The sequence below is a fragment of the Pan troglodytes genome, chromosome 16 (assembly GCF_028858775.2).
Source record: "Pan troglodytes isolate AG18354 chromosome 16, NHGRI_mPanTro3-v2.0_pri, whole genome shotgun sequence".
Taxonomy (NCBI): domain Eukaryota; kingdom Metazoa; phylum Chordata; class Mammalia; order Primates; family Hominidae; genus Pan; species Pan troglodytes.
The window spans coordinates 84,822,316-84,838,100 of record NC_072414.2 but is presented as its reverse complement, the minus strand read 5'-3'; the positions used below and the strand labels follow the sequence as shown (position 1 = coordinate 84,838,100).

The following is a 15,785-nucleotide window of genomic DNA, read 5'->3' as shown; positions in this document are numbered from 1 at the left end:
CAAGCGAGACGTCTGTTTCAGCCTCCCAAAGTGCTGGGATAACAGGTGTGAGCCACTGGGCCTGCCTTGGCTTGGGTCTTAAAGGAATGGTTCTAGTTACTATATGGAGGTGACTTGGGGCCGCTGGGGAAGAAAGAGGAAGTCAGGAGCCAGTCTGAGGCAGTGGCAATGCAGCGATTATAAGAAATAATGGGCTCAATGATAGACTGGATAAAGAAAATGTGGCACATATACGCCATGGAATACTATGCAGCTATAAAAAGGGATGAGTTCATGTCCTTTGCAGGGACATGGATGAAGCTGGAAACTATCATTCTCAGCAAACTAACATAAGAACAGAAAACCAAACACCACATGTTCTCACTCGTAAGTGGGAGTTGAACAATGAGAACACGTGGACACAGGGAAGGGAACATCACACACTGGGGCCTGTCAGTGGGTGGGGGGCTGGGGGAGGGATAGCACCAGGAGAAATACCCAATGTAGATGATGACAGGTTCATAGGTGCAGCAAACCACCATGGCACGTGTGTACCTATGTAACAAACTTGCGCGTTCTGCACGTGTACCCCATAACTGAAAGTATAATCATAATTTTAAAAAAAGAAATGATGGCCTTTGGGGTCTAAGAAGAAGGTGGGGCTGACAGGGCTTGGGGAGAGAGAGAGCTTGACAGGAGACCACGATGTCTTCCCCAGGGGTCTGAGCACCTGGGGAAATGGTGGTGCCATTTACCATGACTGGAAAGATCATGGGAGAAGCAGGTTTGGGACATTGAAGGCCCGAGAGCCCCTGGCAAACCACCAGTGTAAGTCCAAGAGTCCAAAAGCTGAAGAACTTGGAGTCCAATGTTTGAGGGTAAAAAACAGCCAGCATGAGAAAAAGATGAAGAGTCATCCAGTCTAGTCCTTCCACATTCCTCTGCCCGCTTTTATCCTAGCCTCGCTGGCAGGTGATTAGATGGTGCCCACCCAGGTTAAGCGTGGGTCTCTGTCTCCCAGTTCACTGACTCAAATGTTAATTTCCTTTGGCGACAGCCTCATAGACACACCCAGGAACGATACTTTGCATCCTCCAATCCAATCAAGTTGGCACTCAATATTAACAGTTTCGGCCGGGAGTGGTGGCTCACGCCTGTAATCCCAGCACTTTGGGAGGCCAAAGCGGGCAGATCACGAAGTCAGGAGATCGAGACTATCCTGGCTAACATGGTGAAACCCCATCTCTACTAAAAATACAAAAAATTAGCCAGGCGTGGTGGTGGGCGCCTGTAGTCCCAGCTACTCGGGAGGCTGAGGCAGGAGAGTGGCGTGAACCCGGGAGGCAGAACTTGCAGCAAGCAGAGATCGCACCACTGCACTCCAGCCTGGGCGACAGAGCAAGACACCGTCTCAAAAAACAACAACAACAACAACAACAACAACAAAAAACTAACAGTTTCGTTCATTAAGGCAATGTCCATGGGGCAGCTCCTGCATGCCACGCCACCCCTGCCCCGACATACTCCCAGGCTGACCAGCCAGAACTGGGGAGAGGGCGTCTTGAAGAAACAGTCCACCCTCCGCCCTCGCATACCTGTGTCTCCCAGCAGACAAGACACACAAGGGCAGGGACTACACTTTCCTGTGTGCAAATCTCAGGTATGGTCCAGAAATCACATCTCTTTGGTCTGATTGGCCTTACTTACCAAACCCTTGAAACAATGGAAAGAAGCTTGCTGCAATGGGCAGACCCCTGCCCCCCAAACCCTCTAACCAGGAGTCTACAGACCTCATTCCGTGGAAGTTCCCATTGTCCCCTGGGAAACCACCACCTTCTGAATCGGCACAGCCAAGGCCCCCAACCCTGCTATCAACAGCTTTCCTTAGCCACCTTCCCCATCCTGCAGGGCTTTTCAACATTTCGACTTTTTAATCCTTCCCTCCCTAAGATATAGACATGGTGTGAGTAGCAGAACCCTGAAGGCAAAGGAACAGAAACTAACACTCTCAGAAAGTCCTAGCAGGATGGTCTGAATTAATAGACTGCTGCAGGCAGCCAGTGTGCAAGGCACGCTCGTAATGTCAGTGGCGTTCCGGAATGAGGGCTGTGATCCCAGGCAGCCCAGATCCCAAGGCGAAAACATTCATGTCGCCCAGCATCACCCTGTCCTTGCCCAGGGTGACCCTGAGACGGCACTTGGATTCTTCCACATCTGAACTCAAACCTGCTCCCTCAGCTCTCCCCAGCAGGCATTGGAGCCCTCTCCAGGCCGTTCAGCCAAAGCAGAATGTGTCTGGCCAAGCAGATCTGCCCAGAGAAGAACAAAGATGTGTTCAGACACTGTCTGGGGAATTGGTTTTGAGCTCACTCTGAGCTCCAACTGTGCAACAAGGCCAGCGTCAACTGTTACAGAGAAGGGGCTTGTGGCAGTTTATTACCCTGGTGAGCTGGCTCGGGGCCATGCTGACCGCAGGACTGTAAAGGACATAAGGCAGTTGGCAATATGGGAAGCAGCAGTCCCCAAAGCACCCCCTCAAGGAAACGATGCAAGAGCTCTGTCCACTGGACCAGCCCCACCCTACCCCGCCACGCCCTGGCCTAGGGGGAGGGACCTTGTGTTTCACGGGCCTGGATGGCCAGGGATGGACAGTGGCATGGGCACAGACACACCCAGACAGAAGGAAGGGCCCGGGCTCCAGAACCAGACCCGATCCAGGCTCCCAGCTCTGTCACCTACTGGCTGCATGAAAAGGGTGGGTTTTCCTTGTTTTGCAGCCTCAGCTATCTCAGCTGTGAGGGAACAATGACGCCACCTCCCTCACGTGGCGGTCCTGAAGATGAAATGTAATGCGTGCAGCGCGGCGGCCGGCCCACCGTGTGCTCTTAGTAACTGGCCGCTGTTCTCTTCAGCCCTCCCGTTACTGACCACCTCGAGGGCACCGTTCCTCCAAGCTGACCATTTCCTGCCAGTCACCCACTGCCCAGCTCGCCCAGCCATGGAGTGGGCTCTGGTCCACGTGCATGGTGAGCTGCCATCCTTGTCGTCCTCTGGACACCACGTCTACCTCCTTGGGAAATAGAGACGAGTCCTGCATTGCTTTGTCAAATTTCACAAAAACCCTAGAAAGCAGATATTGCCCTAGTTTACAGACGGACAGACAGAAGCTAAGAGAAGCCAACTGACCCACTCCAGGTTACAACCAGGGTCTGGTAGGAGAGCACGCGTCCACCCCACCGCTCCCTGCACCCACCTACTCCTCGCTTGAGAGCAGAGAACGAGCTGGGGCGGGGCGCTGCAGGGGGCACAGGCAGCCTGTGTTCAAGGCATGCTCGTGAGCCCCACAGCAGGGGCGGAGTCAAACCAGGGCTCTGGTTCTGGGGTGAGCAGAGGGTGGGGCCAGGCCCCCACTGGGAGGCTGACTGAGGAGGGGCTCAAAGGGCAGGCAGGCTCCATCAGAGCGGTTTGATGAGCAGGGCCGCTGAGTGGCCCTCAGGTCAAGGCTGGGGCCAGGGGTCCCTCCCCAGGATGGAGCAGGAAAACTCCGGCAACCGCCTTCTTGAGCGGACTTGACCTTCCCTTTCTCTGCTAATGATCTCAGATTAATCCCTTAAGGCAAGTGCCCCAGGGTGGGTGTTGGTTGCATAAAACAAGAGGAGTCCTTCTTCCCTTCCTTCCTGGCACAAACATTTGTAGGCCACCCCCGATGTGGCTGGTCGTGGTCTGGATTTGGGGGCACATTCAGGCATTCAACAAATACGTCATGAGGCCCTGTGATGAGCCGGGGGGCTATGCTTGATGTTGGCAATACAGCTGTGATCGCTCGAATCAATGTGCCCGCCCTCACGGGACTGACCTCTAGTGGTGAGAGACAGACACTAACCGAGTCACATGTGTGATTACACGTGTAATCATACTTACATATGTAACAACACGAGTTACACGTGCAGTGTGGGGAGGGGGCCCTTCACGGTGACCAGCCCATCAGGGAAGGGGATGCGGGTGGCAGAAGGAAGCGGCACACCCTTGTCCTCACGGAGCTCACGGCAGGTTCTCTGACCCTCATCTTAAGCCACAGGCTGTGTCTGAGCCTCACTGCCCTAGCTATAAACTGGGTGCAGGACTAGGCCTTAATCACTGGGCAGCGGGAAGAACTACATAAGCTCATACTGGTGCAAAGCCCCTTGGGAGACCGCAGGGAAAGCCATTGCATGAGGTGGTGACAGGCTCGGCCTTCAGAGTCGGGCTAGAATCTGAGTTCTGACAATGATCCCCGCCTTGACCCATCTCTCCTCAGGCCGCCCTGAGCCTTCCAGTTAGGCCTGGGCTTTGGGCTTCCGTGTTTGTCTCTGGATTGTTCGGTTTTAGCAAGAGTCCTGCTAAATTGGTCTTGCTGGAATCCTCCGCCCTCCACATCTGATTGCCCTTCCTGTCTGATCGTGGTCTTCATGCCCCACCGCCTCCAGGGGACGTCTGATCACCTGGCCTGCCTTCAGCAAGAATCCCCCCGGGTGTTTCCTCTTAAGAGGTTTTCCATCCACTGAGCCCACCCTGCTCCTTGGCCATCAATTCCCACTTGCCTGTACTGTATTCAGAGGGGACCCCAATCTCTCTTCCCAGCTGCAGCGGTCCCTGTCCAACACTGCCCCCCACCTCAAATAAAGTCTTTCTTACTGTCTTTAACATATGCCGTCAATAAAGTTTTAGCAGATCCAATTCCCTGCTCTGTGATCTTAGGCAAGTTACCTAACGTGTCTGGGCCTCAGGATCCTCAGCTGAAAAATGAGATAAATGCCACTCCATAGGATTGTCGGGAGACTAAATGAAAAAAAAAAAAATGCAACAAAGCAACAGGCCCAGAGCCTGGTGCCCAATAAGCCTCGGTAGAAGGCGGCTTCTTTGCACAGGCCCATCTCATAGGCAGCCTTGTTTACCCACAGGTCTAGGTCATCGACAGCTGGGTTCCCAAACACCTATAATGTACAGACTGTCTAGGGGCCAATACTCCTCCAGGCCTTCCAGGGCTGCTTCGAGTCAATTTTATTATTCATAAGGCTAGGTACAAACTCTTTGTAATTATTTCTCCTTTCAATTATAAAATCAAGACACATTTACCAATCAAGGCTAAACAAAACTACAAAACCAATAAAACTCAAATGAACAGCATTCATTTAAAGTAGTGGATGATGTTCTGCAGACACCAAATAGGCTGTCTCATGGGAGGAAGGAGCGGCTGCCAGGACCCAGGTTCTTCGGAGCTCAGCGCCTGTCCTGGGTGCCCAAGCAGTGCTTTAGCTCCCTTCTGCTTGCCACTCAGGCCCTGTGACAACCGTCAGCACGTTTCCCCCATCCTCCTGGGGTCAAGCAGCACTGACCCCTTGGCACTGATACAATCCTAAGTCGTGGGTCCCTTTTCCCTCCCTCTCTTCCGAATGCTCCAGGATTTCTTTAAATTGATTTTAAAAGATGTTCATTAAAATGAAAGCATAGGCGGGGCACGTGGCTCACACCTGTAATCCCAGCACTTTTGGAGGCCAAGGTGGGCAGATCACTTGAGGTCAGGAGTTTGAGACCAGCCTGGCCAACATGGTGAGACCCCATCTCTACTAAGAATACAAAAATTAGCCGGGCGTGGTGGCGCATGCCTGTAATCCCAGCTACTCAGGAGGCTGAGGCAGGACAATCACTTGAACCTGTGAGGCAGAGTCGTAGTGAGTCAAGATCGTGCCACTGCCCTCCAGCCTGGGAGACAGGAGTGAAACCCTGTCTCAAAAATTAGTAATAAATGAAATGAAAACAAAATTGTTTCAATTCTTCCAGAGACCTCTAAGAACCATCCTCCCCACCATATATCTGTAGTCCCACGTTTGGGAAGAACTAAATCAGTATAATTGGGTAGGGATTCTTTTATCTGATTAGTATTTGCTTCCACTGTCAGAGCAGGGCTGAGAAAGTGAAGGAGACAACAAGCACTCCAGGATTGGGGCAGAGCAATGTGGGATGGGGTCCAAAGAAGGTGAAGATGCCCTGTAGTACGGGTCAGCAGGAGCCTAACACAACGTGGAAAGAGGTGGCCCCAGATGAAGCCAGGGGAACCACAGAGGTGTCACTGCCAGCCTATCCTGGTCCAGGGACAACAGGCATATGGGCTCCACCTCGGGCCAGATCACCAAGCATTAGCCAGGCCTTGCTGAGGATGCGTATACCCTTGAGGACCACAGTAATGAGGGTTCACCCCACATGGTGCTAGCATGTGCCAGGCCTTGTTCTCTCATCAGGAAAATAACACTGTTCTCCCAGGATTACAGGTGCAGACGCTGAGGCCCTGTAAGATTAACCACCCAGGCCCGGTCACAGCAGCCAGGATGCAACCCGATTTGAAGGTGAGCTGTCTCCAGAGCCCATGTTCTCAGCCTGCCTGCAGTGAGGGCCCTGGGTCTCCACGCTGGGCCTTGAGTCCTTCTTGTGCGAGCTACTTGACACCACACCCTGCTGCTGCTGCCCAGACCTCCCCACCTCCCCGCAGTGCAGAGCCTGGGCCTGATCCTAAGCAGCTAGGACCATGAGCCCATGAGCCCATGAGTCCAGCACAGCCATGTAGATGCTAAAATACTAAAATAACACCAGGATATCAGCAAACTCCCCCTATTTACTACTTGCCCCAACCCCCTAAAGCCCCATCACCACTCCAGCTCAGCTGCAGGAAGGTCCCCAGACTCTTCCCACAGTCCAACAGAGAAAGGGTTAACATCAAGCCCAGCAAGGAGTCTTAGACAGCCGCTCTAAGCTAGGACCTGTCTCCTGTCTGCTTTAAATATGCCCCCTCGTCTGCGAAGCCTGGGGAGCAGGGACCTGAAGTCTGGCTGAATTCCGAGCCTCCTCAGCCCCCAGAGAAGGTAGCACCCGCTTTGGCTCCTCTGGGCACCCACAAGAGAAGGCTCCAAGCGCAGCAAGTGCCTCCAGGCCACTGTTTAGCCAGAGACCAGGGCACCCAGACACAATAAGGAATGAGCCTAGAGGACCTGGTACTGCGTTCACCCTGGAGCAGTTTCCCAGCCCCCTGCGTGTCTGGAACTGGTGGGTTCTTGGTCTACACTAATTTCAAGAAAGAAGCCGCGAACCCTCGCAGTGAGTGTTACAGCTCTTAAGGTGGCGCCTCTGCAGTTTGTACCTTCTGATGTTCAGATGCGTCCGGAGTTTCTTCCTTCTGGTGGGTTCGTGGTCTCGCTGGCTCAGGAGTGAAGCTGCAGACCTTCACGATGATTGCTACAGCGCTCACGAGAACCCGAGTGGGTTGCCAATGCCAGCTGGGGAAGCCTGCTTTTATTCTCTTATCTGCCCCCCCCCCCCGCCCCCCCCCCACATCCTGCTGATTGGTAGAGCCGAGTGGCCTGTTTTGTCAGGGCGCTGATTGGTGCGTTTACAATCCCTGAGCTAGATACAAAGGTTCTCCACGTCCCCATCAGATTAGTTAGATACAGAGTGTCGACTGGTGCACTCACAAACCGTGAGCTAAACACAGGGTGCTGATTGGCGTATTTACAATCCCTGAGCTAGACATAAAGACTCTCCACATCCCCACCAGAGCAGCTAGATACAGAGTGTCGATTGGTGCACTCACAAACCCTGAGCTAGACACAGGGTGCTGATTGGTGTTTTTACAATCCCTGAGCTAGGTATAAAGATTCTCCACGTCCCCACCAGACTCAGGAGCCCAGCTGGCTTCACCTAGTGGATTCCGCACCGGGGCTGCAGGTGGAGCCGCCTGCCAGTCCCGCACCGTGCACCCGCACTCCTCAGTCCTCGGGTGGTCAGTGGGACTGGGCGTCGTGGAGCAGGGGGTGGTGCTCGTCGGGGAGGTTCGGGCCGCACAGAAGCCCATGGAGCGGGTGGGAGGCTCACGCATGGGGGGCTGCAGGTCCCGAGCCCTGCCCCACGGGAAGGCAGCTAAGGCCCGGCGAGAAATCGAGCACAGCGCGGGTGGGCTGGCACTGCTGGGGGACCCAGTACACCCTGCGCAGCCACTGGCCTGGGTGCTAAGTCCCTCATTGCCTGGGGCCAGCAGAGCTGGCTGGCTGCTCCGAGTGCGGGGCCTGCCAAGCCCACGCCCACCCGGAACTCCAGCTGGCCTGCAAGTGCCGCACGCAGCCCAGGTTCCCGCTTGCGCCTCTCCCTCCACACCTCCCTGCAAGCTGAGGGAGTGGGCTCCAGCCTTGGCCAGCCCAGAAAGGGGCTCCCACAGTGCAGGGGGTGCTGAAGGGCTCCTCAAATGCCGCCAAAGTGAGAGCCCAGGCAGGGGAAGTGCTGAGAGCAAGCGAGGGCTCTGAGGACTGCCAGCACGCTGTCACCTCTCACCTGCACCTGTGGAGGCAGGAAGCGGAGCTAGAGAGGAACAGAACCTGGGTTTTCCGAGGGAGCCTCGGTCAGGTGGGTGCGCCAGGGGCTCTGACGGCATCTGTGGGAACAGGGAAGACACCAGCAGGCATGGAGATGGGAACAGCAGAGCCAGAGATGGCCGGAATTGATTCTTGAAGACCACCAGGTGTTCAGCAGGCAGATGGAAGTGATGGAGGAGGAAGAAAGGGACCACGCCCTAGAGGCGGAGCTGGCCTCCTCCACCTGAGGCCGAGAGCAGCTGGGGCTGGATGCAGTGAGGGGACTCAAGAAGGTTCGAGTGGCCAGCAGGGGCAGGTCACAGAGGGCCCCAGACCCAAACCAGGGCGCTTGGACATTACGCTGAAGGTCACCGAGAACAACTGGTGATGCCAGGGGGGCCTTGTGGCTCAGAAGGGTCCCTACAGTTGCCCCTCCCAGGTGGGAGGAAGGAGAGGCTGGACTACAGAGCAGGACCCTGTGCGTCCCTGCACAAGGGCTGGAAGTAGGGATGAAGGAGGCTGGGGACAGGGCAGCCTGTCCCCTCGCGTCCCCTGCTCTTGGAGGGCAGTGAGGCTGCCTCTCCCTGCAGCCTCTGCCCCTCTCTTCCCCGTCCCCTGTCTCCCTTCCTGCGGAAGCCACGTGGCTCCACATCTCCTGGGGTGTGGGGGGCTTTGTTGTGGGCTCCAAGGGGGAGAGACCCACCGGGGCAAGGGAAGAGCCCGGAACCTTCCCTGGGTTGGGTTTAGGTGTTGGGTGCCGGGCAGGCTGTTTGTGGAAATCTGCTGCCCTCTGCAGGATGGTTCTAGAACCACATTCACTCAGGGGCCCTCAGTCTAGGCTTCAGAGAGTGGGAGCTGATCCCAAACACCGTACAGGCCCCAGTGCCACCTTTTGATCATGACAGCTGCCGAGCCCACCTGACGTGCACCTCAGGGACCTCACTTGTCCCTGCCCAGCCTGGTGAGAAGCTGTCAGTATCTATTTGTAGTTGAGGCTGGGAGATAGAGAATGTGCTCCACAACACCAGCTGGTAAGAGACGGAGCCAATGTTCAAATCCAGTCTATCCAGCCATGCCCGGCACACACCCGCTGGCCCACGTGCCTTCCTGACCGCCCATCCTCATCGCCAGGGCTTGGCCGTCTGAGTAGGGGTTGAAGTTTGCCCAGATCCAGGATTTTCACGACCCTGTCCCTCTACCTCTGGCTGTTTTCTCCCTGGCACTCATGTGACGTTTGTCCTCTCACTGTTTGCTTCTCTAGGGCCCGCCCCCAACCCCTACCCCAGCTAGAATACCAACTCCAAGGGGCCAGGGCCCTTATCCTCCTGGTTCACTGCGCGGGTCCAGCTCCTGGAGCAGGACCAGCCCACAGGAGGGGCTGGAGACCTGGTTCAAGGAAAACGTCCTCTCCCATAACTGTCTGGTTCCAGCAGTGTCTCTCCCATGAGACTATGAGCTCCTGGGGGTTCTAGTCCCTGCTGGGCCTTTCTGCTGGGGTTTAGTCTCCCCGCACGGCAAGCTGCGGCTTTCCAGAAGCCCTGGCCAATGGGGCTCCAAGAGGGCAGCTCGCTTGTCTTGCAGTCTCTGGAGTGGGAGGTGCTGGGCCTGGTGCTCACCGGGCCTGCCCTCCAGGCCGGGCAAGCTCTGTCCTTAGTCTGCCTCAACCCATCCAGCTGCCCTCTGACTCAACCCTCTCCACCCATTCCCCAGCCAAGGACTTTGAATGCTGTCTCTTCCAGGTCGCCCTTAGGGTTACAAACCTTTTCCTTTTCCACTGTGCACACTCTCACTTAAAAACCGCATGAACCCAAGAAGCGGCCTCCTTCATTTGCAGGTGAAGATGCAAGGTGATCACCCAGCTGAACATGGGGAGGGACCACATGGGGGCAATGCGCTGACTCGGGAGGCCCCTTTACAGCCCCCCAACGCCCCGAGGGCCACCACAGTGCCTGTGGTTAACAGGGCCTGTGTTTTAGCAACAATTCCTTCTTAGGTCACTAAAGAAATTAAGAGAAAGCTCACGTGTGATGTTCCGGAAGTGGATATTGTTCTGCCCATCTTCGAGGTAAGAAGCCTTTAGGCCATGGACTGGTCCATGTTCCCACACAAAGCCAGACAGCAGGAGGCTCAGCGCAAAACCAGGTGGCCTGAGCACACTGTCATCCACCACATCACACGCCAGCAGAACTGACCAGAACATCCCCAAGACGTCAAGCCTGGGGGAGGGGCCCACCGGCAGCAGCGGGAACAGCTCCTCAATTAGTGCCCAGGTTTCTGCAGGATGGAACCTTCATTGAATCCAGCTGCACCTTCTCCTCCCCACCCCCTCACTGATCAGAACAAATTTGAGGTAGGCTGGGAGACCAAATGGGTCTCATAAGATATGACAGAAAGGACTGGTGCCGGGGGCTTCAGTTAAGGCAACGCCTTACATCAGAGCTGGTCCTGCTCCTTTAAAAGCCACAGGTTGGAATCTGGAGCTGACTCTGGTCTGGCAAACTGCAGGGACTTGGGTTTCAATAAGTGACCTTTCTGTTGGCGCTGACTGAGGAGGGCTTGCCGTGATGCCAGGCGTGCGAGGCCCTGCCAGGGAGGAGGGAGGAGGCAGGGGCCCTGGGCCGGCCGCTTCCAGTAAAAGGCAGGCGTTTTGGCAGCTGGCAGTTTCGAAGCCTTGTTGCTATTGTAAATCATAATAAGCTGATTATTGCAGGACTTGTTCTTAAAGTTTCCCCAGATTGTTCCAGCTGAGTCATGAGTTACAACATGATTGTGAGTCGTTTCTTTATGGGCACCAAGAGCCCTCAGCTTTTCTTCGTCTTTCTCAAGAACTACGTGAACTAAAAATCCCAGCCTCCCGCTCCAGCACTGGCCAGGGCTGGCAAGGGCCCCTGCATCCAAGTCCCCTGGGCTGACAGAGCAGAGTCACAGGAGTTGACAGCTCAGCTCTCAGTAGACACATGGCTTATTTGGTATCAAGATTTAAGAGCTTCACAGGGATTTAGTTTAGTCTCAAAGTCACCAAAACATTAGTGAAAATCGTGGATCTGGGCAAACTTCAACCCTTATTCAGACAGAGATCTCCGCCCGCAGGCTGTGCCACCCTTCCTCTGTCTGGGCTGCACCAGAGCTGGGCCTGCCCCTGTGCCAGAATACTAAAGCTAACGTTTGTGTCAGTGTTTCCATTATAAAATGCCACCCCCCAGACCCCATCTGTTAAATTACCCTCAAAGCTACAGGCTGGCAGACACAGTGTTATTTCCTTCAGGATAGAAGGGGTGGCCCCCCTAGGTCTCCCTGGATCCCCCCAGGCAGGACGAACCCACGGGAATTAACTACTGGTTTCGGCAACCGCGGTCCTCCCTCAAGTGCAGAGCTGTGGGCCACGGCCTGGAGTTGCTCAGCCAGGGAGCTGTTCACCTCGGCGACGGCATACTCAGGAACAGCTTAGGTATCTGTGGTGGTAAGGCTGGTACGCAACAATGCAACTGGTACTGGATGGAGGGAAATGCAACTTTGAAAGACTCCACTTCACAAGCTGTCAAAACATCTGGATGTGACCCAGCAACCAACGAGGGAAGGTAGACAAGGCGGTATCTCTAGTCACAGAGCTCACACCACAATGCAATGCAACGTGTTAGCCCAATTCTAAAAATGCTCAGTAACACTTTTTAATATACAAGAATCAAAAGTACAGCAGTTTTACAATGTAGGAAAATTTAATACATACTATATAAACAACATTATTTACATCAGAAATCACTAGGACAGTGGCATTTTTCACAAATATAAATTAATTACTGTTTAGTCAACAGGTTTTAAAAGTCCACAATTTTACAATAAAGAAAAACCATCTGTCCCCAGATGAGTGGAGCACAGATGGCCTAAAGCAGCCTGGACCCTTGGCATGGCTCCCCTCGCCCAACGTGGCAGCCCTCAGAGGAGCCGGAAGACCGCTGGTGCTGGGCCTGGGCTGCTGCTCCTGCTGACGAGTGGATTTTGGTCTGTAGGATTTCAGTGTCGTTGTGTGACTTCCTAAATCAACTGTGTGTGCACCGTGAGGACTGATGCAACTTTCAGACACACCAGGCCAGAATGTCTGCAGCACAGCGTGCAAAGTGTTTGGGCTTCCCTTCGAAGGGCTAAGGAATGACTGAAAGGAGGGTGAGCCCCGGGCTCTGCTGGCATCTGTCTGTCCGGCTCTGAAAGACCGCAGTGATTAGCTTGGGGTTTCACCTGGCCCTTTTCTAAGGCCATAATGTATCATGTCAACCCTTGTTCACGTGCAGGTTTTAGGTGATGCTAACTCCCTCTTTCTCAACCTGTTATTTCTACCAACAATGAAATCTTTCAAAGCCAGACTCCAGGGAATACCATCCTCACAGATTCCTGGGGCAGCTTCTCCCATTCACAAGTGAGAGAATTTACCTGTGCAAATTTTTTATTTAGGCATATAATATTCATACTGATTTAAATCAATGAAGAAATGCTTCCTTTTTCCCAACACACTCTTCAAACATACTCCAGCACCTAAAATAGTTGTCTAATGGGGACACTGTAATTTTAGAATCAATGTAACACTGATCTGGCCGATACTGCCTTTTGCTACTTCATATGGCACTGAGAGTCCTGAATGTGAACAAAAGGAAGTTTCTTTTTCCTCACGATAAGACATCTTTGGGCATAACTCACATCTCCTATCAGCAACTCAAGAGAGAAGCCCTGATGACTGTGGAAACCCTGATGGAAATGCAGGACCTCTGGTGACTCCTTTGCCCCTCCTTTCATTCCTGAAGGACACTACCCAACTCTCTGCAGGGGCTCATCTCCTTCCCACCCCATCTCCCAACGCTCAAGGGCTTGACAAGCGAACCTAACCTTCCTCTTTGGCTCGGGCAAGGCAATCATGGGCTAGAGTCAGTATTATCAGCAAGAAGCTCCGTCTGTGGTTTCCTTATCACTGTGTGGCCTAAGTGGAGACACAGGCCCTGCCCTCTCCACTGAGCGTCACAGCAGGCCCTCCATGGGAGGACTGTGGCCAGGTGGCTCAGGCAGTCACCGGAGCTTTGCTTCAGGACATGTGTGCTACAAGTCCAGGCTGGACAACCCCAAGAACTATGAGGGTTCAGCAAGGGGGGTGGGTCCACTGAGCTCTCAACACAAGCTTCCGGGACCCAGACCCTCATCTGGAAACCACACAGGCCAGCCCTGCGATGCTCTGTGTAGCAGGGAGCAAGGGTCACACCACAGCCACATCTGCTTCATTCGGGGGATCCAACTTGGCATGTCTTGGTAAAGGCATTCATGGTGCTGCCCAGGACACCAGCAAGCACTGAAGTCCTCACAAGTTACTTCAGGAGTTTAACCCTGCACACGCCCAACAGAAGGGTTTTCACCAGCTCTGAGCCTGGACACTTACAGGCACACTGTATGTTCAAGTCAGTTATTCTGTCTCCATCTAGAAAGGCCTTTGGATACTCTAACAATACTGGCAATCTCTACTGAGAATAAAACTGAAGGCCCCAGCATCAGTCAGTTGAAAAGAGCCTGCTTAATTGATGCAACCGAACTTGCTTCCTAAACCTGACTCAGTTCAACTCTAGTATGATTTTTACTATCTATAGCTCAAGTCACTGTGTCTTTGGATGCTCCTTGTTTGGGAAAAAGTTTAACTTAGGTTTATACCTGATTATATTCTAAGAGAAACTGAATTCAATTCTAATGATCTCCAACTACAGTAGAAACTTGCTCACCACAGGTACTTATTTCCATCTGCCCACATGATGTGTGATTCTGTCTAATCTATTTCTTCAAGCTGTGCAAAGGGAAGGAAACGCAGCAGGAAGTGTTGACCTAGCGCAATACTGAAAGTTTCCCCCACTTGCTGGCACTACTGAACCCCACATTAGAAGCCTGTTCACTGCCTGCACCAGGACCCCCACACCTCTGTGATTGCAACAAGTTGGTCAGCAGGCCTGCCTCTGCATCCCCTTCTCCAGGTCCTGGAGCTTTCCTTCTCACCATAGGAATCAGAAATCCACCAGGGATTCCAGTTCCCTGGCCACACTACTCCCCACCTACCCCACCCTACCCCTCACTCAGCCTACTCCCCAGTCAAGTAAGACCCATGCTGGCATCAGTGTTGCCTCACTCACAGTACTCAGCCAGAGAAACCTACCTTCCCTGGCACAGTGGGAAAAGGAGGCCCACTCAGGAGACCAAAGCTCTGAAATGTACAAAGACAGTGTGGGAAAAATTAGTGTTGGCCGAGATGAAGCAGTTGTGGAAGCTGTTGCCCTCTCTCTACTTCCCCACCCCAACCCCACCCACAGGTTTCACATAATGAGGCCGAGTGTATCATTTCTCCCAAGAACACATTTGAGGGGTGTACCTGCTCCCCTTCAAGTCCTATGCTTGTCCCCACCCGCTTGCCCCAACTCGCCACTCCCCATCAGCAGCATCCATCATGTCAGAGTGAACCAAATCAACCAAATCACACACTGTTCACATCAGGTCCCAGCAGCCTCCATGCACCAGTTCCTGCCCCGACCATGCACTAAGGTCCTGGGAACACTGACCCTGGCAAGAAAACATTCATGACTCTGAAGATCCCCTGTTCCTTGACTGGGGAAACACATCCCAGTGAAGCTGGTACACACACAGTCAGCTCCTCCTCCAAGTGCCCGTCAAAGTGGGAGGCCAGAACTAGGCTGGAATGGGATGGGGTGCCAAAGTGCAGGAGTGGTGACCCGAATCAGAGCTGGACCCAGTGAAAGGCCTCCCATTCCTTGAAGTGCTCCTTCAGCCAGTGAGTTGACAGCAGCAGCATGTCCAAAACTCCACTTACTGGTCTAGATAACCGGCTACTGTAGGATCAGACCAAAAATATCCACGTGTTTGGTGACTCTTACTCTCTCCTTTACGAGCTGTCCTTTATGTTTTCCGAACATTCCAGTTATAATCTGGGTTGTTTTTCTGTTCTAGTGATCTCTCCAAAGGAGACCTATGATCCAGGGGTGACTTGGAATCGTGAGGAGATTTCTGAGAAGGGGGTGAGCGAGGATCTGAGACTGCAGGGTGCAATGGGGGTAGAGGCTGTTTATATTCCCCCAGTTTATCTGTGTGGAAAGAGCGGTAATGGTCTGAGGGTCCCTGGCCATGGTAGCCCATAGGAGGGCGGTGATCAGACATTCGTCGGAAATCCTGCTGGTGGTAATTTTGAGGCCTAAATTCATCGGATCTCCTCCGCTTGGAGTCATGATGGTGCCTGAAATAGAGATGCAAGGATTAGTCGAAAGACTGAAACCAGATTCCCATCCACTTCTCTTCACTACCCACTTGGCTCTTCCTCATATACTCATATTCAAGGACAAATGCTCACATTATTAGGAATCAAAAAAATTAATAACAGAGTCATTTTACACTTATTAGCAA

At 53.5% G+C, this 15,785-nt stretch overlaps 1 protein-coding gene across 10 annotated transcripts in view; it reads right to left on the bottom strand.

Moving 5' to 3' along the window:
- Positions 1-11,997: 11,997 nt before the first annotated feature.
- The window catches only part of CHD2 (chromodomain helicase DNA binding protein 2), a 127,928-nt gene continuing 124,140 nt past the window's right edge, over positions 11,998-15,785 (bottom strand). For all 10 annotated transcript variants that reach the window (XM_003952732.5, XM_063794352.1, XM_009429878.4 and 7 more), the window contains one exon: positions 11,998-15,618. In XM_003952732.5, the coding sequence (XP_003952781.2) occupies positions 15,285-15,618 (334 nt within the window). In that variant the 3' untranslated portion in view covers positions 11,998-15,284. The remainder of the gene's footprint in view (positions 15,619-15,785) is intronic.